At 40.1% G+C, this 24,382-nt stretch overlaps 1 protein-coding gene across 3 annotated transcripts in view; it reads left to right on the forward strand.

Moving 5' to 3' along the window:
* DPH6 (diphthamine biosynthesis 6) overlaps positions 1-13,393 on the forward strand; it is a 218,904-nt gene extending 205,511 nt beyond the window's left edge. For all 3 annotated transcript variants that reach the window (XM_075503048.1, XM_075503049.1, XM_075503050.1), the window contains one exon: positions 13,089-13,393. In XM_075503048.1, the coding sequence (XP_075359163.1) occupies positions 13,089-13,204 (116 nt within the window). In that variant the 3' untranslated portion in view covers positions 13,205-13,393. The remainder of the gene's footprint in view (positions 1-13,088) is intronic.
* Positions 13,394-24,382: the final 10,989 nt, after the last annotated feature.

Genomic DNA, 24,382 nt, shown 5'->3' on the forward strand with positions numbered 1-24,382 from the left:
ACTTCCAGATTTCCCCTGAGAGAAAGGTAGAATACTGGAGGAATAAATAACCAACTTTTATATTTTAAGCGCGTAGATTATTACGTTATTCTTTTGTGCTATCCTTTACCAAAAAGAGAGGTGCCAGTAACTTTGAATCTGGCTGTGTTGATGTTAGTAGCATTTGAAAGTGCTACATTTACCTTAATTAGTTGCTAAAATTACAAATGGAAACATTTGCAGGAGGACACAAATATATTTAGCATGAAGTTCTGACTATACATTATAAGATCCAGTTAGTTTTCCTTTCTTCTGCCTCTTTGATCTTGGTAAGTCAAAAATGAAACTGATTAGATTATTATTATTGTTGTTGTTGTTGTTGTCATTGTTATTATTAATAACAATAATTCTTTAGCATCTTCATGTTTCACCTTTTTGCCTTACCAGATTTTTTAGGGCTTTAATGATCCTAAGTGTTCTTGTGGCAGGTTGTAGATGAGTTTTCTTTGCCCTGCAAAGTGATTTGGCAAAAATTCAGCTAGGCTGAGCATATTTTCTTGCCTTCCTTTCTACCCACATGTGCTTTCTGCAAAAGAGAAAAAGAGGTGATGGCCTGATTCTAATGAATCTTCCTAGCAGTGGTGTAATTGAAAAACTACCTTGAAAGAGAAGCCTTTTTTTTAAAAAAAAAGCCTATTCATTCAGCTAATGTAGTGTAGAAATACTGGTAAGACCACTCCAGTGGTGATGTTCCAGGAGAAGAGTGGCTCTCTGTGAACAGACGTTGATGGCTTTCTGTAGCCTGCCCTTCTCACTACCGTGTTCTGCCATGCAGCGGCTATGATATTCCCTGACAAGTTAAGGCCCATGGCATAAAGTATCAGTGTTGACCAAAGAGAGGGCTGTGTGGGCATCTTTGCTTTACTTTAAAACTGACATCTCTTCTTGAACAATTTATTTCCCTCTAGCAGTACTGCAACATTGTTAAAACCAGATCTCGTACAGCAGATCACATCTTTAAAACAGAAGGAGGCACAAGGATAAATCAAAAGCAGGTTTCGCTGTGCCCTATAGGTTGGCTTCTGTTTGTGGGAAAGATAAAGGTCACCTTTCCATCACTCACGCTGCATGTTTCTTAAAAAGTGGTTAAAGCATCACATTCATTTTCCTTCCGAGCATTTTCAATTTCATTAATCCAATAGCTCTTTGAGCTAACATCGTTTTTGGCGGAGATGTGGCTTAAGGCTCCAGAACTAGAAATTCCTGTCGAAAGAGCCAGTGTTGAAGCAGAGGAACCGTCGGTGCTGCTGACTGACTGGTCACCTGTGGAACCTGGAACCCCTAAGCAACAGGCCAGATCCGGGCAGCTTTTCCATTCACTGCTGGGCTATGCTGTGTACTGTACCTGTCACCCGTGTGGCTATAAATCACAAAATGTACAAGAGTTACGGAAGGCAGTGTAGTTTGTATAATTCCAAAAGACCTTCTCCAAAAGTTTTCAAAAACTTTTATTTTAAGTAAAAACAGGTGTTTTGGACCATGTATTTTGGTGATGAAACATTCTTCTTTTTTTTTTTTTTTTTAATATATATATATATTTGTGTAATAATTTAACTTTATTGCAGCCTTCTGTGATACACTGTGGTATAAAATATATAGTAATGTTTATCAAGCAATCATAAGACAGTCAGCTGTATAGCCCCTTGACAGATATGATGGACTATTTTGGCATAAAGCCCACAGGTAACTTTCACATAACCTGTAAACCACCCCAGCAGTTGATGGTGGAAGAATGGCAGAGGCCCCCGAGCAGTGGAATCGTTTGACACCAGAGCAGGTGGAACACGGCCGGCAGTGCTCTTCTGGGACTGAGTTTAACATCCAGAGATCCAAAAGCAGTCCAAGCAAAAGGATGATTCCGTTCTTGGCCACTGTATTGTTGTTTGTAAGTGTGCTCACTGTGGTGTGCTCTCAAGAGGAAGAAGAGGTGTACGGTGGGTCAGAATTCGGGGTCAGTTGTTGGCTTTTCCACAAATTACCGTAACAAATCATGTAATTTTGGCACAGTTTTTTATGATTCAGTTTCCTACCTGTCCTATGTTCCTTTTTCAGCTCTCTATTTTTTTGTGTTGATGGTAAACTCTTTGTGGTAGACCTTGTCTGTTATTTAGTGTTTATTCAGTGCCTGATAAAATGACACGTAAGTCTTGCTGAAGGCTTTTATAAATTATGCTGTTAATAACTTCAAGTTAGAGCGAAAATGACTTGCAGCTCACATCACTATGTGGCCAAGTTTCAGACCCTTTTTCTTTCATTTTGCTGTCAGTTGACACAGTTGAATGACTCTCCCAGTCTCCCCTTCCCAAATCTGTAACAAACTATGAGCTCACATTACACAGGAAGCAGTAGCAGTGAGATTTATTTGTCATCCTTGGAGGCCATGAAGAGGAACAAAAGGCTTTCATCTCTCTCCTTTTTTTCCTTGACTACAGGGAATAAGAGTGTACCGATAGCTTGGGTCGCTGCCATACAGGATAAAAATCCAATTAATGTAAATCTGCCAGATCAAGGGGCGGTGGTTGTGTGGCTATCAAGAGCCCACAAACTGCTGGGTGGATCATCAGCAACCTCTGGCAGCATGATTTCCCCATTAAAACAGAAGCTGGGGTTTGTTCCACCTCTAAATACTGTTCTACCCTTCTTTTTAGCCTGCTCCAGCTAATTTCATATAAGTTGCCAAATGCAGCAGTAATGAAATTTTAGTCATTTGTAGACTCACTCCAGGATTAAATCGGTGACCTCAGGACAAAAGGCAGTGAATGCCATGACCGCTCTTTGTTACCTCTTCCATGCAGCTTTGATTAAACTGTGCTGTGAAGCCAGACCTGGATCAATATGAATGATCTTCATCGACCTAATAATGTATTTAACATGTTCGGTTCACTTTTATCTGGTTTTGTTACAATAAGTTGTTTACATTAGTGCAGCAGATTGATTTAAAGTTTCAGAGCTCTTTACAATGGTAAACGTCTAGAAATAACCTCATTAGTTTGCACATGATACTATATATAAATATGTGATCTGCTGCGCAAGCTCCTCAGCAGGTGTAAATTAGCATAGCTACAATTTACAGCAGTTGAGAATCTGGCCTAGAAACTGAAAACAATTATTCCATCAGTATTATTTTAAATGATCACAGCTTAACTTGACATCAGGCAAGGACCATATGATCTTCTCCATACCCAGTCTAAAGATGCTTACCACAAAGCCTTTTAGAAACCTTTTCTATTATTTGTAGACTAAATTCTCCCACCAGCAGATGTATGTGGTGTCCACTAGTTATATAAACATCTCTTCATGGTCAGGCCTTCTGGATGCACTCTGTCCAACCAGATATTTTTTAAATCCATCGGATTTAGAGACTATTTAGCAGACCTGAATAAACGAACAAATGTGGAAGCTGTACCAAACATATCATTTGGGGATGTCAAAGCACTTAACAAACATTGTTACAACCAAGTCCACGTGTAACCACTGAAGGACATATTTGCTTCAGTATGTCTCATGACAGCTTCTTAAAAAATATACTAAAGTGAATTTAACACTTGTGAAAGGTGCCAGATTGACAGGCCCTGGAGACAAAAGTTCTTGAATTACCAGCAGGCACAGCCGAGCTTCCCACACACAATGCCCCACCAGTGTCCCCAACCCTACCTGGAGGGCACAGCGACCAACTGTCCTGCAGCTTGCCAATCTGCGCCACCTCGTGCTCTTGGACTATGGGCCAAGAGTCAGTGGCTGTAATGTGACCTAAAGGTGAGAAAGCAAGTTTCATAATTACTGCACAGGTGCTGTTGCAGTTGATCATTTTCACACCAGGTTTTTAATTAATCTGGGGAAAAAAATCAAGAAAGTGCACACTTATCTGATTTTGCATCCAACAAAAAACGTGTGTGTGAGCCTCTAGTGAATCCTGCAGTTTTATCTGTCCGCATAGGCACACTCAGTTGACTATATGAGCAAACAAATGCTTGCACATACTGTGAAGTGCATTCTTAGATGCCTCTTGAAAAATGGGTCCTTCCTGTTTCATGTGTTTGTAATAATCTGTCTCCATTCGTAACTCATCCCTGCTTGGTGTCAGTACAGCCCATCCTCCCCAGAGATTCTGAGCACAGCTGGCATACAAGTTCAATAACCATCCACCCCTTAAAGAGACTGGGTCATTACAGGGTTGAAAGATAGCACACAGGGAAAACAGTTTCGTGATCTTTGCACTCTGTCATGGTTTTAGAAAAAGCACAAGTTCTTCCCTGAGCGATTGTACTTAGAAAGTTCAGTCCTCCATTCTCTTTGAAATTATATTTAGACCTCACTGTGAGTACTGGAAGGGCATGCTTAAGCGTTTCTTTATTTAGTGCAGAAGGTTAATGACATTTTAAACAGAAGTGCACATTTATAACCTTGTATAGGCCAATTCTCAACCTGCATATAGGACATGGCTAAAAACAGAACACTGGAAAACACAAAGCGATGAGTTTTCATGCTCTGCTATTTTCTAAGCTATAGCTGGCAGCTTGAAAGAATTACCATGGAAGCTAAATCTTAATTCTTTCTACGGAGAAACAGCCATAACTAATGCACAGAAGAGCTCAGCAACATTTGTTTGTCTTTAAAAGAGCCACATTTCTTTCTGCAACTTGCCATTGATGTGCATGATAACATACCTAATTTGACTGGTACTGTGTGTACTTGGGAAGGTAACTTCTGTATATCGAGGGAGAGTTAGGTGGCATATAATCGTTTTAGGGATTGCATTTGGGATTGAAATTGTAATTGTTATAAATATCAGTATAAAACCTCATTTGATGATTATGATTGCCTGATTTGCTTACCTCCTCAGCATTCCTGGTGTATCTGCCACACTGTACAGCTTTAGGAAGAGTTCATACTAGCTTTCCAACTAAGCTGAAGTTTAGGTTTCAAAATGTGGGAGGAAGTTCAGGAGAGAATGTATACTTGGGAGAGGATGTTTTAAGATGGTAGTATCCATGAACTCTGCTTAAATATCTTACCTCATTCAGCCTCAGTTCTCCTGTGCAGGCTGTCTGCTGGAAAACAGAGACGGACCATTTTAGGTCATCTTCTCCTTCACAGGTTTCTTCTCTTTAGTACATGGTTTCTTGTTTTGTCTAGCCTAGTTTCAAATATCTATTGTAGGTGAGTCAGGTTTTGTTCTGCTTGTATTTGCGTAGTACCCAAATGGCATTTTCATTTCATTCATTTTATTACGTAGCTCCTAATTTTAACTATATCATGTTATAAATTCCGTTTCAATCTGCTACTTCTTACCTGCAAGTACTACTAAGTCTTTTTTCATGAACCACCTTTTTAGGATTTTTTGAGCTAGTAGCTGGCCTTTTGCTTGCAGAAAGGCAAAAGGCTTTTCTTGTCTGCTACTAAGAGGGGAGGAGGAGAATGCCAGGGACCTTCTTTTACAGAATGACAATACTCCACTCCCAGAAAAAAACAGAGGAAAGGAAATAGATGTTTACCTGTTTTCCCTAAGATGTATAGTATCCTTGGGCACCACTGAAAGCATTATTTAGAAGCAAAGGCTTCCTAAAGTTTACCTACCCCATTCTGAAGCTCTGAGGATGTATCTCATCTCAGTTCATTAGTTTGAAAACTCTTTATAGCTGTGAAGTATTATTTTTAATTTTGTTTAGGAAAGGCCAGAAATTAGAATTCCATATTAGGGAAGGAAAGGAGAGAGGTTCTTTCATGACTGAGTTAAACAGAAGCCTTCAGAAGAATAGAAAGGGGTTGGTTCATTCCCATCTTCATGTAACTTGAATTACAGGGTTTAGTAAGTGAAACGGATCATAAGCTAAACCCTGCAGAGTCCAGAAAGCTCTAATTAACGCCCACAGCAAGTAACTTTTCTGAAATTGGTCTTTAATCAAACTTTGCTCTGAAAACAAAACAAGGTATCGTGGCAGCTTGATAAAAGAGATGCATTGCCAAGGCTGACAGGCCCACAATCAAACCAGCACTAAAAATAACTGTTTTGTCTACTAATTTTCTTTCAGATGCTAAAAAAATGCCTTAGCTACAGTCTAAAAAAACTTCCATAGTTACTCAGCCAAGTGACTCAGCTCTAGAAAAGTGAGGTTCCTGTAAATGTTAATGCCCTCCCTGATTATGAGTGAGCCCTCTTTCCTTCCCACATGCTCCTGTCGAAGCAGAGGAACAGCAGAGAGGTTGGTGAGGCTGGGAGGGGAAGAGGCAACTCCTGGTTTCCTTCAGAGCTGGTCATTTGAGGCCAGCTGTCCCTCTCCTCTTGCTGCTGGTGGTGCAGACCGCAGGCATCCTCATTGACTAACTAGTTTGGATTAAGATAAGCCAGTCACTCATCTTTCTTGTATCTCCCGTGAACGGTAAGGTCCATGGCTGGTACCTTGCATACTTGCAACTTCTCCTCACTGATTCTGAGAGCAGAGTTATCAGTAAGGCATGCAGGGAAACACAGCTCGTTTTCCTCTTCCGCTGCTCAGCTGTAGAAAGAGTTGCTCAGACTCCTGCGGGTACCCATACAACCCTACAGCAACTTTCATTATGTTTTCACTGTAGCCTGTGTAAAAACATTGCTAGAACTGGGGTTTTTTGGGTTCAGGATAGATTCCAAAGGGACAAGAAGTCCACTGCACAAACAGGACTAGCAGTAAAATATAATAAAACTGTAGTCTTCCCTTTATGGTGGATTTTTGTCTCAGTACAAGAAAGACATGGACCTGTTAGAGCAGGTCCAGAGGAGGGCCACAAAAATGATCAGAGGGCTGGAACACCTCTCCTATGAGGAAAGGCTGAGAGAGTTGGGGTTGTTCAGCCTGGAGAAGAGAAGGCTCCAGGGAGACCTTATTGCGGCCTTTCAGTACTTAAAGGGGGCTTATAAGAAAGATGGGGACAGACTTTTTAATAGGGCCTGTTGTGATAGGACAAGGGGTAATGGTTTTAAACTAAAAGAGGGTAGATTCAATCTAGATATAAGGAAGAAATTTTTTACAATGAGGGTGGTGAAACACTGGCACAGGTTGCCCAGAGAGGTGGTAGATGCCCCATCCCTGGAAACATTGATGGTCAGGTTGGACGGGGCTCTGAGCAACCTGATCTGGTTGAAGATGTCCCTGTTCATTGCAGGGGGGTTGGGCTAGATGAGCTGTAAAGGTCCCTTCCAATCCAAATTATTCTACGATTCTATGATTCCATGATTTCATTTGGTGAATAGTCTGCTGGGTGAAGTGTTACCTGGTTTGTATGTATCTGTGCCTACAACTAACAGTATTTTATGAACAAAATGGCAGTCCTATCAGTCTGGATCCTAATAAACATATCCTTCACAGAAGGGGTTGCAATCCTCTCAAATGGTTCTTTGGTATTAGGGACAAGCCAAGAGGATGGCTAACATTGGCTTTTGTGCTTCCAGTCCAGGCTATATTTTCATCTGTTATGTGATTACTTGAAAAAGACACTTTCATTGTTACAACTAAACTAGTTTGGTGTGAGAAGCAAGAAGCCCTTCAGTATAGATGGGTCCATAAATGCAAGACAAACTGAAATGAAATGTGACGAATCCTTGAGGATACATTTTTATGAAAGAATTGTTTGCAAATACAGACTTGTGCAGATCTGAGTGGCTGTTCTGGCATCTGACCAGGCATGTGCTTGTAGAGACCTGAGTTCCAAATGCAACTGCAACTCCCTCTGTAATTTGTTTTTTTTTTTTAATTTTGTGGTATGTATACTTTACAAATAGGCCTGACACAGTAAATTTGGGGTTTTTTTGAAGTCTAAATTATGCCAGTTACTTTTTAATTTTTTTTAAACAAATATTATTATGTATCTACCATGCAACAGGAAAGCTCATTCATCAATTGTTGACTTTGAAAGAAGGGAGAGAAATCTAGACACAGCTTAAGAAATCTTCACAACATGGATTAGATTTTGAAAGTTTTGTAGCAAAGAACACAAATTCTTTTATTGTCATAAAAGACTGGCTTAGGTAATCACAGGTTTAAAGCAGTTTCACACCCTTATCCAAATTCATATTGGTCATTTGTCTCGTATATCATGGCAACAGACTTCCCTGCAATTCAAAGCAGCCACTTAACTCGTATTCAGATAAATATCCCAGGCCAGAGTGATTGAAGTGCATCATCAGTATTGCATAAAGGAGCTTACATCATCTCTAGTGCTGTGCCTAATGTGGTCTGCCAAAAGGTGCCAGGGAACTCCCTTTTTTACTAGTCCTTAACAAAACTCAGTTACACCCTGATCATCATTAGAAGTATGCAAATCATCACTATCCTGATATTCTAAAGAAGTAGCCAAAATCAGACTGTAACTCACTGAAAACCAGAAGGACCAAGGGAAATTAGTGTAATAACCAGGATAAATAATCAGGAGCGGTTGGCTTCCAAAGCAAGTTCCATTTCCATCCTCCTAAGTTTAGTTATTGTTGATTTCCCTCTTTTTGTGCATACGAATGTTTCCCACTTGAAAAAAAATCAAGACTGACTTCAAATTTTATAATTTTGGAAGAAATTTATAAAAGCATGGAGTAGTGAATCTTTGGCCAGTTTTCCCTGGGACTGGTAGGCTCTTAGTATTTCTGAAGATCTAGCTGATATGTTTTCAAAATGCAAACACAATTATTTACAAGATGTTGCCTCCATTTTTGCTGTGGGCAGAGCAATTTTGAATATCCAGTCCCTTAAGAGGGAAATGACCAACGTGACCAACGTGAAATAATATCATCAAGAATAGTAAAGAAAACCATAAGGTACCATATGAGAAGCCAAGTATCGGACTATGCAAAATGTCCACATTATTGTCGTTTAAAATCTTCACAGCTGCAACAAAAAATCAGCACAAAATCATATTTTGCAAAGTGACTCGCTTTTATATTCCAACAGTATGTTTTTGTTTACTGGGCTTATTTTGGACAGGAAGGTATTAACTCAAATGAAGCAAGCCAATTGTACAGGGTTTGTTTTAAAATCTTATATTCCGCTATGTCATTTTATATTATCTTAAGTAAAAGTGTGGGGAAAATCCTGAACTGATTTCTCTGGCACATAAGCCTCAGAAACAGCAGTAAAACCAGATAATTTTTTTAAAAGCACATTTTCCTTCCTTGCTATGGTTGTAAACCACAGAGACAGTCAGCTGGATGTTTAAGAAAGGGAGGGGGGTCTCCAGTTCCTCATGTTTCACCTTTTCATTGCTCTGCCTGATCATTTAAGGCAGAGGCTTGTTCCAGACAGCTTTAATTAAACTATGCTGTGAAACTGTATATAGATCAATGGAAATGATCCATAACAAGAGGCTAATCATGTATTTAACAGTGTTCAGTCCAGTTCAATCACCTTCTACCGTTTCTGTGGCTTTACATTCATGTGGCAAAGCCTTGAATGTGTATATGTATTTTTTAATCCATCTCATTAGTGACCATATGCTTTGGCTTCAAGGGAGACAAGAACTGTCTGCAATCTGCCAGGGATTTAGGGACATCAATAATTTGTGAATAGTCATGTTGGTACTGGTCGAAGGGTTAAGTGTTCTGCACACCAGGGGCACATCTTTTGGGACTGGAACTCTTAGTCAACTGTTAGGAACCTGATCCCCTGTGACGCATCTTTTCAAAGTACATGCTGCATGTCAGATCTCCGCAGCTGAAGCAATGGAGCTTTATTAGCTCAGGGATTTAAAAACCTGCTCTAAGCAATGTAACAATATCTTTTGGTTAAAAAGTGAAGGAAAGATAGTAGTTGTAATATGAAAGTGATTTTTTATGTACTGGGCTAAATGTGATCTTCCTTTTTGTTACCATTTTCCTTTTCAATATGAGCTATTAGATTACTCCTCCCCTGCAAATACCCAGTGAAGCAAGCGTATGGCAGCAATAATGGGGACCTGATTTTGGAAACGTAAGTGGATTCGGTGGCCTCACCTCGTACTGCCTAAATCCTGCTGAAGCCAATGACAGCACAGATGTAAAAATCGTCTTCCTAATCATTTGGAATGACCCTTTAGGGGCTCCCAGGACATTGTTTTATCTACTTAGCATGAAAAGCACCTTTCAAAACAATAGCTTACGGTGTTAGATTGTGCCACGTTATGTGGAAGGGCTGCTAAGTCAGCGTGAGAGATCACCAAACTATCATGTCCTTACAGAGGAATGGCAGAAATAGATTGTAATGCCAGAATTTTTGGTGAGAGAGGGAAAGACTTGGAATTATTTTTGTTCATTTTAAGTTTTGGTTATGTCTATATCCCTCAGCTGTACCCAGGTCAATAGAAAAAAGCATAGCAGTGCAGAAAGAAGCTCCGTATGGAACCCGTGCCCTGAACTTCTGCTGATGAGTTGGGAGTAGCGGGGATCCATCTTACAGGATGAAGCTCACCTGCTTTCAGCAATTTCATGTAGTAATAATAATAAATGCTGACTGTCACAGGAAATGAAATGAAAACATGCAGAATACACACCACTTGTTTGCTGCTTGCTAATCAGCTGGTTTTGTTTGTACTTTAATAAACATTCTGTATCAGGGCAGATTAAATAACTTTCAGACCGGTATCAATCATATATAGCTCCTGCTAAAGCTCCAGTAAACACACTCACAGTAACCCTCTGTCCCATACTTGTTTTCACTTTTAAGATCAACTTTTATAAGTATGGCATGCAACTGAGCAAATATTCCCATAAGTGATATAACGGAAAGAAATTTTTGAAATCTTTGTATTTGAACGAGTTACATACTTCAGGAAGCACTCATACTCATGACTGAGGCTCTTGTGTATCTAAAAGCATCATTTGCATGAGTGAAAAAGATATAGATTGTGTCTTTATTAGTGTCGCATCAAAAATATACAATTAGTATTGGAGGATTTAGAGTAACTTATTATAACAGGTAAAATATATAGCTGTCAATTTTTGGATTGTCAGCTATGATTGCATAGGCTGACACAGATTTACTAATTGTGCATTGTCTTCTGTGGGACCTTAGGGTACAATTTTACTGTTTTAGAAGACCCAGTCTCCTCGTTTCAGGGGAAAGTTGCATGAGCAGACTTTTAGCCACAATTTTTAAATGTATAAAGATGCACGTCTAAGGTAGAATGTTTTCATATCAAACTATTTGATTTATTAGAGGCATATGTCCCAGATTTTCGTCCACATTTCAATTATACATGTAGGCTTTGCTGCAGCAGTTTGCACTTGCAATAGAAAAGGTGGTGGTCTTTGGGAAAGGTGGCTCTTTCAGGCTAGCAACCAAGTCCATTAGGCCATGTTCAAATGTAAATATTTATGGCTATTTTGGCCACCTCAAAAAAAAAAAAAAAAAGAATGGAGTTATTTCCAGATAGCCTCACTTTCAAATTCTTCCTTTGAAAGTAATACCTGGTTTTGTTATGGTAGCTTTTAGCACTGTTTCACAGCTTTTAAGCCTGTGAAAAAAGTTAAAGACTAAAATTCTATTTTCTCAATTTCAATTGAGGGAAAAAAAGGAAATGTAATTTTAATAGGTTGGAATTGGTGATTTTTGAGGTGGCTTGCCTTCATCCACTTCCACTTAATGCCTTCTGAGCCAGCATAACTATAAAGTTTCCTGAGCTCAAAGTTTAGAATGAAAATGTTAGCTGATGCTTAACTACCGGGTCACTGCTGAATATCTGCAATACATAGACTGAGTCCCTTTTTACACACAACATGAAGAAGTCCTTTGACCTTTGAGATGACTGTTGATCTTTGGCACACCCTTGTCTGTTTTCACCTCTAATGTCAATGATGTTAATACAAAAGGAAGTCAGCAGAATTTCAGAAGACCGGTACTGTCTTTGCAATATTTCGTAGGTAGCATCGCTCTTATTACATTAATTTATGCTACTGCTGCCAGGTAACAAGAGAGAAGAGTTTTGGCTTCAGTGAATACAATTGCAAAATTCCTGTTTTCTCCTGGCTGAGGTAACACTTTGACTGAACTGCCTATTCACAGTTTCACAGGCAGTGATGCCAAAAAAAAAAGCTCTGACAGTCTTCAAGTTCTGCCCTCTTTACACCCTCTCTAGCCAAGATTGTTCAGTGTTAGAAAGAATTGCCATAATCACAGAAGCTGCAGGCAGAAATAACTTATTGAAGCCAAAACCCATGCAGGCCATACCTTACCATTAGGAAACTGTCTTTTTAGGGTCATTTGGAGGGTTTTCGGTAGTCTTCTTTAAGGGTTCTGTGTGGCTGGATTTCTAGCATGTCCACTGAGGCTGCAACACAACCAGAAATGTCTTGATGCTGAGTTTAAATTTTCCATTCTTCAGTTTTCACCCATATTCTCCTAATTAGATCTTCTCCATTACCAATTCTGTTCCCATAAAAGACTAAATTTACAAACTTCTGTCACATACCAGTCCCTTTACAGCTCTTTATAGCTAATTCTATACTTTTATCAGTTCGAATCTCTCTGTAATCCTAGATATGCAGTCATATGTTGCCATCCCTAGACTTCCTCCATTGTATCTTCAATGCGGCATGCTTCCCTTGATTTCAAATGGAAATCATGTTCATAATGTTTTTAAAAATGGCCCACTTCAACTTTTAGTAGACTGATGCACCACAGAGGGACTTGAGAGCAGAATTTTGTTTACAGGCAACGACATGCTGATCATCCAAATACCAAAAATTACGAAGAACTGAATTTCAACTGGCCTTTAGTTATTTTTACTACCTGCACCTAGTTTCAGCTTGCTATATCTGTAATCAACAGACCACTCACTCACTCAAGGTTGAGAAACATGCTTTTAACTGTTTTGCTGAATTATGGCCTTAGGCAACGTGTAAAGTTAATCTCAAATTAGTTGACGAGGAGGTGGGAGATGGTGATTCTTCCTTCTATATAAAGTGAAAGCTCAAGAGTTGCATTTCACTTCCGCTTGTTAATTGCTACTCCACAATAATTTTCAAAAATGTATTTAGAAATCATTTTAAAGAAATAGGACACAATAGAAAATGAGACAAAGAGAATTCATTAATGGTTTTGTTTCTCTTTTAGGACTGCAAGAATACCTGGACAAATATTTGGGCAAGAAGACCCCGGCTCTGATTTTAGTACCTGTGGTGGATTTACCTGGCAAGGAAGTTATTCATATAACATGCTGGCTAAGCTAGCAGTTCAGAAGAGATGAGCTGATATCAAAACACACATTCCATCTAGGAAAGAACAAAGAAAGGAATTGATCATAACTGTGTTGGATACTTTCGTTAAGCGTTGATTTAAGCAAAGTCATATTTAGCTTGTTAATGATGCCTCATGATATGTGACAGAGTCAGCTTTGTATGAACAATAAAGGTTTCTTTTCAAAATATTGTGCTTTTTTCTCACTTATTTTTAGATACATTCTGGTAATAGCAGGTGGCTCTTGGGAGATGTCAGTTGCTCTGATCACATCAGTCCTTTTGCTTGATATATTTAGGCCTGGTTACAATAAACTGATTATAACTTCAGATCTTTTGGATGGAGGTGAAATCAGAACATTAGCTCCAGTACTGTTTTAAAGACTTGATTCCTTTCAATTCTATGTTGAATTTACTGAATTCAGGCCAGCTCATGATGACTTTATTTGTGGCCAGATTTTAACCCTTTTGTTGCACTGGGGAAGAATTATTCAGAGGGGTATTGAGGATGCACATTTTACCAAAGTGAATAATGGAGATGCTGGCCAGACTGTAGGATTTGCCATCCTGCTTTCTGAGGCAATAGTGGGCATCCTCGTGCTGTACATTTGGTAGGCCGCTCTTGTTAAAGAGCCACCAGTATTGCCCAGGGCTTCAGTCTTCTCCAGAAAACCAGCAGGAGTTTTACCACTGCTTTCATTAAAACAGGCTCAGACACATAGGTGAAGCTCCTATCAATTTCGTTGCAACTGATATTTTACTCATAACATGACACAAGATCAGTGTAGGAGAGAAAGCCTTCTGGACTTTGCTTGAGGCAGTAAGGCACTGTAGCGAAACCTTATTTTCAGACAAAGGCTGTAAAATTAAACTTTCAAAAAAGAGTATCAAACCTTTGCCTATGTTCTACATCTACATATTCTCATTGCCCCTCTTCCAGGGTGTGAGCACTGGGGCTACATGACCAGCACTCCAGTTGGCCTTCTCTTACAGCAGCATATATCTGAGAGAACTCCACAAACGTCAACGGCATGGCACTAAGTTTACATTGGGGTGACTTCGAGGTGGACTTCGCACTCCAGCTGCATTTTCTTACCCGCTACCAGATATGCACTTGGCAGCAGCTGATATGAAGCCAGTGACTAAAGATAAGGATCTTCCTCCATCAGATGCTTTGCGTGTCCAGCACATTATGCTGATCATTACTTGAAAATAGAGACTGTAAGGTGTCACTGTTCCTTACCATTACCTCAAGTAACATAGAAGAGCTGCCATCCTCTTTAGTAAGAACTATTTTTTTCACAGTTATTTAATCATTTTTAGAAAGGGGAAGGTGAAGAGCTTTTTAAATACCACTGTATAAATACATGGATTATTAAATTAAACTTCTTAAGAAAAAAGAGAAGAATCTGTTAACAATACATTAGTTCATTAGCATTCAGTATCATTTTTAGGTTAGACTTAAACATATTTGATCCTTATTCTTTCCCATGATCAGAAAAGAACTTGTTAATACCTGGATGTATCTGTTTTGTGTGAATTCTACTCTTTTAGAAGGCTAAATCATTCTCTTACTTCTCCCTGGAAATACCAGTATTTTATTTCTTTCAGTGTGGAGTGCCCACAGAGCAGAGACACAAGCTGGACTGAAATAGGAAAAGACAAGCAGACAGTACTTTCAGAGAGATGAGGGCAAAGCTTAATTTTTCATAGACATATATGGAAGCCAAATAGATGGCAGGAGTTTGACTATGTCTCCCACAGCAGTCATTTTTTTCACAGCGAGTTTAAAAAAAGATACCCAAACATGTTGATCTTTGCTTTTGTACTGTAGTGCATATTTTAAGGTGGCAGGATATTTGCTCCTAAAGAAACCGGCTTTTCCTGCATGTTTTCCTGCAAGATTCGTGACTCAAACTATCCTTCTGTTCCCCAGTAGAGGTGCACTGAAAAATGGTAACAGAATGCATTGGTCTGAAAACAGTGTGATCACTTTTTTTTCTCAACAGAAAGCAAACCTTTTCCTTTTTTGAGACAACTAGAACTTCAATGGGTTTACTTTGTGAATAGCTAAAAAAGAATAGTTTGCTGACTTTTCCTCCTTGGGAGGCTTCATACAGCTGCTAAGTGGTGTGAGTAACTAAAACTACAAGCTGGGTCTGCAGTATTTTAGTATGAACAAGGCAATTTGTTCAACATTGATATGCAAGGTAGGTGAGTAAAGTGCTGCTCCATATAGAGACCTAAGACTTTTATAATAGAAATAACACCATTCTATCTGCCTTGTGCTGCCATACTTTCATCATAATTACTGGGTCCTACTGTGAATAAGTTGTTTCACAGAGCTCTTTTTCACTTTCTTTGTAACACAAGTGCTAGCTGAAGATGGGTGGTGGGGAGACGGGTGCGCATATATACACACACACGCGTGGTTTAGTGAAAAGAGGGAAAGACAACTAATACTCAAAAATCTATAGAGGCAGGGTTTGTTGGGAGTTTTCTTCACGACTAGCTTTGCTGATTGTTTACTGCAGCAGGTTTTAATCTTAAGACTCTAAATTCATATACTGTGCTAAGGTACTGGTTTTGAGCACTTTCTATTCTATTTGTACACAAATTCTTCTGTTTCTCTGATTTCTACTAAGCCTGCAGGAAAATGTTTTGTGTGCATATTATGACACAAAATGTTGGCTGATCTAGGTTCCAACACTCAGAACACAGAAGGGCTATGTAATAGGTGGGAAAATGTCTAAAAATGTAACCTGAGGTTTTAGTTTTTCTTTTCTCTGCTGTAACAAGTGTTAGAATATGGCTTACACATCTTTTCTTTTTTTTTTTCCCAAAGAGAAATCTGTGTCTTGTTATAGATCTCTGTGTCAGTGAAATTTTATCTCCTGCCTCTTTTAAAAATCTCTGTATATCAATTTCTTTAATTGCTTGAAAGCACGTTAAAGTGAACTGACCAAATGGGACTGCAAGACCAAAACTGATTTAATAACTTTGTGTTTTGCTCATTTCAAAACCTAGTGATGGCTACAGTACCAGCGAGCCTTTACAATGCACATGGCTAAGCTGCTATAAAGGCACTAGAGCTGATCTTCCTAAATAGATTTAAAAATGACATTGAGATATTTTAAGCAGAGCTTATTTAATTTTTTCGCTGTGAGTTTTATAGTTAGGCGATTGAGGAGCTGATTTGTTACACCAGATAGCATTGGTGCATCTTTCCTCTTAGCCTTCAGAAGTCTGACGGGCACTGGAAGCAGGGTGTCTCCTGAGTATTAAAGAGGTGATCTGAAGCAGCTCTTCTCCTTCAAGGACATCCTGTTCCATCCATTATCTCCTGTCTATGTGCAGTAGTCCAGTCTATCAAAATACAGTGATTGAATAAAACTTTTATTTCAAATAAATGAATGCATTGATTTAATAAAAGGTTTGTACTGCATGGTATAATAGTTCTCTAAATGAACACTGAAATCCTAAAATACAGAAACTTTTCATGTGTTCAAGTTAAATCTTTGTTACTTCTTTCAGGATGGGTTTGCTGAAGCAAACCTAGTTTATTCTGTCTGTTAAAGTAAAACTGTCCTGAGTTTTCTGAGTACTAACTGGCACTTATTATTTGAGTAACCTGCTTTTACTACTATAAATGTCTGGCATTGGGAATACATATTAAGAATACTTGACAATTTACTAATTTATGATCTCTTTAGTTGTATTTTAATATTTTTGGCAAGCCAGCCTGTGTTGATGTATTAGCCAAACATTCAAAATACAGACTTGAGATCTTGAAAGCTTCTTTTTTTCAACTTTCATCTGAACACTGAATATTTTTGACATATTTTAAATTTTAATTTTAAAAAACAGACTGGGTACCTGTGAACTGAACCCGTATGTTACATGCAAGTGCCCTTTTACTGATGACTCACTGCTCACAATTTCTTGGCTTTGACTTCCGTTGGATTAATTCATGGCTAGGTTTTGCCTGTGGTTTCCTGCTTTTCTCATATTTTAGAGCACTGTCGGCTTTTTCCCCATATTCCCAAATAGTCAGGTTGTTCTGAGGATCTTCTCACAGGATATGGCACTGGCAGCAGTCTCCTCATCATTGCCTTGACTCTCCATTTCATTTGCAATGTTTGAAAACCATTTCTTGGATACATCTGCTCATCTTCCATTTCCTATTATATTGCTATTTTGTGATTGTATCATTTAATCCTAAATCATTTTGAAATACTGTTTGCATAATTTAAGCCCGTTGACAAGACGTACTGTCCACAGTAAAAACAGCATGTGCTCAAAATAGGTCAGATTTCACTTTTGTCCTTCCCAGCTTTCAGAAATTCCTGCTCTTCTCTAAATTATGCAGATTTCCAGTTCAGAAGAAAAGAAAGTTTCAGAACAAAAAGATAAGCTGAACTAAATGCCCTGAACAAATTGACAGCTGCCCCGGTCTAGTAACCTGTTAGGGGACTCCAGAGTCAGGAGACATAGGTTAGGATCACGCCACCCCTTTCCTGGGTAAGTTTAAGCATATCCATTAGTTTTCTTGTGCCTCTATTTCCATATTTGTATCTTTGAAATAATGTTTTCTCACCCTCGTAAAGGTGTTGGCAAAGAGATGCTATGTTGTAGTCATACAACCTGCAATAACAAAAAGTTTAGACTGAGTGAGCAGCACACAAGAGTGTGAAAGTAATGTTGTAGTGGGAACCATAATGAATGTGATCACAGATACCGATTTGCATGAGCACAATCTGGAGAGCTTTTCTCCCAGCACACTGCCTGCAGCAGTCTCAGATCACAGGAGAAGTCTATAATACATCTAGTAACATTAATGATACATTTTACAGCATGATTCATCCCCGACGATGCCGAAGTGCTTTACAAGTCCATCGCATAACATTTGCTTGGGCCATCACGGGGACAGCCACACACACGCTGGAGGCCTCCTCTGTGCGGCGTGAACGTAGACAGGTCTCTGGTTATGCTGCTGGGAGAAGAGCTCCTCTGCTCTCCGCAGTCCCCCGAGTAGGGGTATTTGCTTTGGCAGAAGCACAGTTACCACAGAGAGCCTTCAGCCTCAAAGCCACATCACGAGGCAGCTGGCGTTATTACTTTCTGTTACTCATGAGAAGACTGCTTCCACTTTAGGTTTTGCCACGATGGAAGGGAAAAACCCCTCTTCTGGGCTCCGTCAGGCAGCAGTCTATATTCTCAATAACCGTAACATCCTTGGTACATCATATTATTGCCGTACCGCCACTTTACAAGAAAGATATTGTTTCTCTGAGATAGAAGTTGCGACATTGCATTAGGGGTGCAAGCTCGTGCAAGCATCGCTTCACCCTCTCTGATTCCCGTGGTTTTGTTGGTAGCTGCCTTGGCAGTAGTTTATTTTGCTGCTTATAGAAGAACAGGGGTCCAGAAGGAAGAAATACATTTCTCAGATGTAAGAGTTATCTCGATGCAACAAAGTTCAGTCCTACTCCCACACAGACCCAACCGTTCTGCAGCAAGACCCAGATACATGCAAATGTAGAGCCTTTTGTAACTGAACCAAATTTGCACAGCTCCGGAGCTGGATCTGTTAAGGTTCAAAGCAGGAGGTGTTAAATGATATGAAATAATAGAAAGGAAACGCAGACAAGAAGTCAGTGCCAAACGAATGGTATTATTAGGAACCGGTGGGGAAGCCAAGCTTAAAAGGCAAACAACAGGTCTAGGGACCTAAGGGGGTTATCCTTTATTTATAGGATGCCTTTGAAGGAATGGACCCTGGACTGCCTTCTCACTATTACTAGTTGTAACTATAAAAGATTAACGTATGAAGACCAAAGAGGAATAAACAGTTTCCAGGAAAGAGATCCAGAAGTGCAATTTAAAGCATATCTCTCATCCTTTCAACAAGGTATAAAATAGTAAATGCTTCAACTACTCTAACAGTGTGCTTTGGTCCGGCTTCCGAAGGTGAGGGTGCCTGAAATGAGGGCAATATGCAAGAGAAGCCACCACCTGTGTGCCATCATGCTGTTAGGGGACATTTCTCCTGGGCACTGCCACAAGGAACGTGGCTACTGGGTCTTGACTGGAGAGCTATAGCCCATGAATGTGCTTCTCATTTGTACTCCTCCTTCAGCAAGGCACTACAGTGTACCAAGGTGTTGATTCAGGACTTGCCTTTCATTGTTATAGATCTCGTTTAAAACTAACTATTTAAATAGTAAAAGTCAGCATATCTCATGCTGCTGCTCAGATCAGGCAAGCCAAATGTGACTCTCTTTAAACTACAGTCCCCCGTGCAGACAAAAAGCTTTCTCAGGTTGAGATCCTGCCACTCACATAATTATTGAGAGAAAGACAGCTCCACTACTTCAGCTCCGGTACTTCACAAGAGGAATGGAAACATTAGGAAAAGTTTTTTCTTTGATGTAGAATATGCTGCCACTTTTTTGTTATTAAAATAGGAGCTAACTTTAAATAAATAAAATTTTGCCTGGAGGCTTCTGAAAACTAATGTTGTGTTTTGACAGTGTCATTTTTCTGATTCCTGAAAGCATTATGTGAGTTAGCTCAGGACTTCATCATGATTTTTCTTCTATGCTACATACAGTGAATTATTTTTTCAGCTCTGGATTTTATTTGATTTCTCTCTCTCTCACACACACACAGTCATATCACTGTGCAACTTTCTTATTTGACAGGCGCTCCCCAAAGCTGTTTTTTCCCCCTTTTAAAGGACGGGTCAATCAACCCCCTGGAGAGGAAGTGAAAGAGGGAGTGTGGTAAAGTGGAGGCAGCTACCACTACTTTCTATTGGGAAAAATGGGTGAAAAGCAGTCATCTTTGAAAGTCTGAAAAAGAAAATAATCTAAGGAAACGAAGAAAGGTCACACAAAAAGCCTGCGAGAGGACAGAATTTTGTTTAAAAAAACACGCTACCTTCAATGTGCAATTTGTATGTAATGCCTTTTTAATTGGGCTTGTAGGTTTTATATCCTCTGAATTCATGCTTTGCTATAAAGGATATTGATGTAAGGATGATATAGGACTTTGAGAAGAAGCAGATAGTCTTCAAATAACAGCTGATTTGAGACCCCAGTCTTTGATGGTAATTTATGGCCCTCTCTAAAAAAAGTAAAAATTCATTTAGGTGTATGCTCAACTAGAAAACTCAAATAATGTGTGCTTAGTGAGAGAAAAAGGATTGCTAACAGCACAATGTGTCTTACAGCATAAAGTGCGACCCTAAAATTGCACATTGCTGAGCATTCTTAATGTGCTGTGAGCAATTTCATACACTGTATTTCAAACACCGCGTGCACACTCTAATATGTACGTATATCAGGGGTGGCCAAACTTTTTGATATGTGCCACAAAGTGATTTCAAGAGATAAAAAGAGCTGGCCAAAGGCCTTCAATTCCACTTTACAACAACTATCAAGGTTTCAAATTTATACTTATTTCCTATTTGAATGAAAATAAAAGACTTTAAATGGTGGGTTTTTTGGTCGTGGTTCTATTTTTTTTTTTTCCCCAAAAAGGAATCAGGTCAAAATGTTTATTTTCTTATTGAAAGGGTCAGATTTTCTATTCAGATTCTTTTTTTTCTGAAATTACCAGAAAGCATTGGACCATGGAAACCTTTCTGTTGCAGAACTTGTTGCAATTTACATCTCTTAAAATGTTTGGCTAGAATGCCAGATTTTATTTAAAAGATTTTTTTTTCCTATGATACTTGGAGACACCTTATTTCAAATAAAAAAAGAACCTTCTCTCTCTGGTGTAAATAGAGTTCAGAGATGTGAGCACAGTCCTCAGAGACAAGAACTCTCAGATTCTGATGCTGGCATTGAACTTTGCAGTGGTTGTAAGTTATATATTTATGACCTCTTCCCTCCTGTAAAATGAGGACAGCAGTAATGGGTGAGGTTAGATCGCTTGTAAGCAGTGGTAGGTCTGCAGTGAGGTATCCTGTAAATGGTATATGTCATTGGAAAGGAGAACATGCCCAATGCTCTTTAGGTCCTTAGTTGACGAGTAGATAATTTTGAGTCCTGAGTCAGCTGTGAATTACAAAGACTTTTTAAAATACAACACTGTGAGAGTTTTCACTTGCTTTCTGGTCTACCTAGCAGACTTCAGGATGGTATGGGGAGGCTGTTGCAGGTACAGATTGGCCCAGGAGCCCAGCGCACAGCACAGGCTCGTGGCTCCTGTACAGCTGCAGGGCAACTGTCCAGACTGTGTCTGGATTTGTTCGTCTCCGCACTACACAGCAGTCCGTAGCATAGGCATACTTTGGCTTTTGGGGCTACTCTTACATTTTCATGGTTTTCTCTGTATCCTCAAAACTAGAAAACAGTGGGTTTAATATTACTGAGATTTTTAAAAAATTGCTTCTCTGCAGAAGTCAGGGGGTTAAGAACTGCAAATAGGGCAGGAGGATTGAGAAAATTGCTTTTTATCTTCTGTCACCAGATGCTGCACGCCTTTGGTCTTTGGATGACTCTTCCTTCCTTTGTTACCACTGTGTTTCTCTTTTCTCCCCTTTCTATCTTTCTTTCCCCCTCTGTGTGTTCCTATTCCTCCTTTTTGATTTCCTTTTCTGCCCTCTCTCCCTGATACTGACTTGTGCTGTCCAGTGTATGTTCAACAAAAGGAAAGCCCCACATTAACTCTTCTTTTGCAGTCACGTCCAAGGACCTTAAAAGTCCAAGTTAGGATGAGGACCATAAGCATAAGTGAGCCGGCACACAGAAAAAAAAAGCTGAGCATTGCTGCTAGCCCCCTTGGCATCAGGTATATCTAGAAATACAAACTGTAAACACCGGATAGTTTCATAGATCCAAGGTAAGGTGAGCAAGCCTTCCATGCTTTTACGTGGGTTTTACTTGCATCTCAACAATGAGACTCAGTAGTGAAATATCATCTGTTGCCTTTACCAAGCCCAAGCTTACCTTACCAAGCTTTGAAAAAGCACCTAAGTGACTGGGAACATAATTCTCATTTTGACTTTGAGTAGAATTTATGCTCCCAAGTCATGTAAGTGCCTTTGACAAAATGTTTCTCGGGAAGGTAATGTTTTATGATCTGGTAGCTTGAACCAAGATTTCCAAAGTTTACCAGAGCAGACCTTATAAATAAACTGTAAAGTCAATCTGCTGCAAAAGGTGTCAGAATAAGCCTCATTATTCCTTGTCTCTTTTACTCACGAGATGTACAGTTTTAAAGGAGCTGCACAAGGAGTGCCACCCTGCTTAGGCTGAATGTTGCAGAGCAAAGCCTGTCAAAAAAATCTGAGCCGTTGCATAGTTGCTCAAAGAGGAACTGATTTCTTCAGGAGTGAAACCCTGGAACAGGCTTCCTGGAGAGGTGGTCGATGCCCCAAGCCTGTCAGCGTTTAAAAGGCATTTGGGCAATGCCCTTAATAACATGCTTTAACTTTTGGTCAGCCCTGAAGTGGTCAGGCAGTTGGACTAGATGGTCACTGCAGGTCCCTTCCAACTGAAATTTCTATTCTATTCTATTCTATTCTATTCTATTCTATTCTATTCTATTCTATTCTATTCTACTCTATTCTACTCTACTCTATTCTATTCTATTCTATTCTATTCTATTCTATTCTATTCTATTCTATTCTTCTGAATATCTGGCCTGCTTTCAGAGCACCGAGCAGTCAGTACTCTGGATCTGTTATTCAATGTAAGGTCCCAGGTTTTTGATAAATATGTTACAGGTTAAGCACATAACAAGTTAAAAATCCTGCTGAAAGCCTTTTTAACTGTTCCCAAGCAGAGGTGTCGCTGACGCTGCAGTGCACACCAGGTGCTGCTGCCGACCTGATTTTTTATCTTCTTCTTTTAACCTCACGGTCTCCCCCGACAGAGCAAGGCGATGAAGCTGCTTCCCAGTCAGCCGCAAAGCAAGCCCCGCCAGAGCCCAACCAGGCGCAGAAGAGGGGGTTTTTATCCTTCCCTCCCCGTCCCCAGCCCTTCTGCCGTGCCCGCCTCCCGCCCCCCGCCGCCCCCGCCGCGGCCGCATTCCGCGGGCAATGCTGCCCCCGCACGCTCCCGCCGCGCAACGGCAGCGGAGCCGGCAGCGCCGCAGCCAGCGCTGCCCGCGGCACGTCTCGGGCACGGCCGGGAGCCGCGCTCGGTGGGCGCGGCGGTCCTTTTGGGGGGCAGCCTCAGGTCCTCGACATTTTGCGTCAGTCTGCCGGCACAAAACGGGGCACCAGCGTCGGGGTTAGGGAGTCGCGATGAGGATTGCGGTGCCCGCTTAACGCGCGGCGAACGCGCGCAAAACCTTACCGCGGGGCTTTCTGCGCTGCAAAGTAAGTTTATGGTTAATTTTGTGTGACTGATAACGTTTTTGCGTTACCTTTTCAGTCCTAGAACTATAAATACAGGAATTACGTTCAAAGCAAATATAGAGAGCTGTGAGTATAATTTATCGACTAGAAGGGCGGGAGAAAAAGGTTGTAGCATGAACCATTGCCAAAAGGAGAGTTAAAACGTACTAAGAGAAGAAGTCTGCTTTGTCTTATACTTTTTAAAAACCCTTCTGTTGGTTGCTTTCTCATGCTGCAGTTTCTTCCATATGCTCCCTACACCCACTAACACACCCACCTACACACACTCACAATTTACCAACATACTTTATGTCTTTGCTGAATTAAAATCCACACCATCATTCAAATAAAATAAAATAAACAGCTGTTTTCTTTCCACAAAAAAACCTAACATTTTCCGACTTGGCACTTGCAAAGCATTTGAAAGAAACAGGCTGCTGGAGATGCTTTTATACTAGCACATTGTGATACGGCACAGAAGGCCCAGGGTTGGATCTAGACGCATCGCAGTGCACTTAGGACCACTCCGCTTTGGAAGGGGACACTTCCCGGGAGGAAGGACTTAGAAGCTATGCAAACAACGGCAGATTGTCCTAGGGGTCACTGAGAGTCCAGAATAGGCATCAGTTGACTCTCCAGGCCCGATAAATAGAGTACTTAAAGCAGCACCGACAGGCAGAGCACTGCAGAATCTCATTGCAGGTATTTATTTCAAGGCCTCCCTTCCTACTGGAGAAGTACAGCTCCAAGAAGTGCAGGCACCAGGGACTGTGGCTAGCATTTACCCTACCTGTGTCTCTTCTGTGTTACCTCCCAGA

The sequence above is a fragment of the Mycteria americana genome, chromosome 5, assembly GCF_035582795.1.
Source record: "Mycteria americana isolate JAX WOST 10 ecotype Jacksonville Zoo and Gardens chromosome 5, USCA_MyAme_1.0, whole genome shotgun sequence".
In the NCBI taxonomy this organism is placed as follows: Eukaryota; Metazoa; Chordata; class Aves; order Ciconiiformes; family Ciconiidae; genus Mycteria; species Mycteria americana.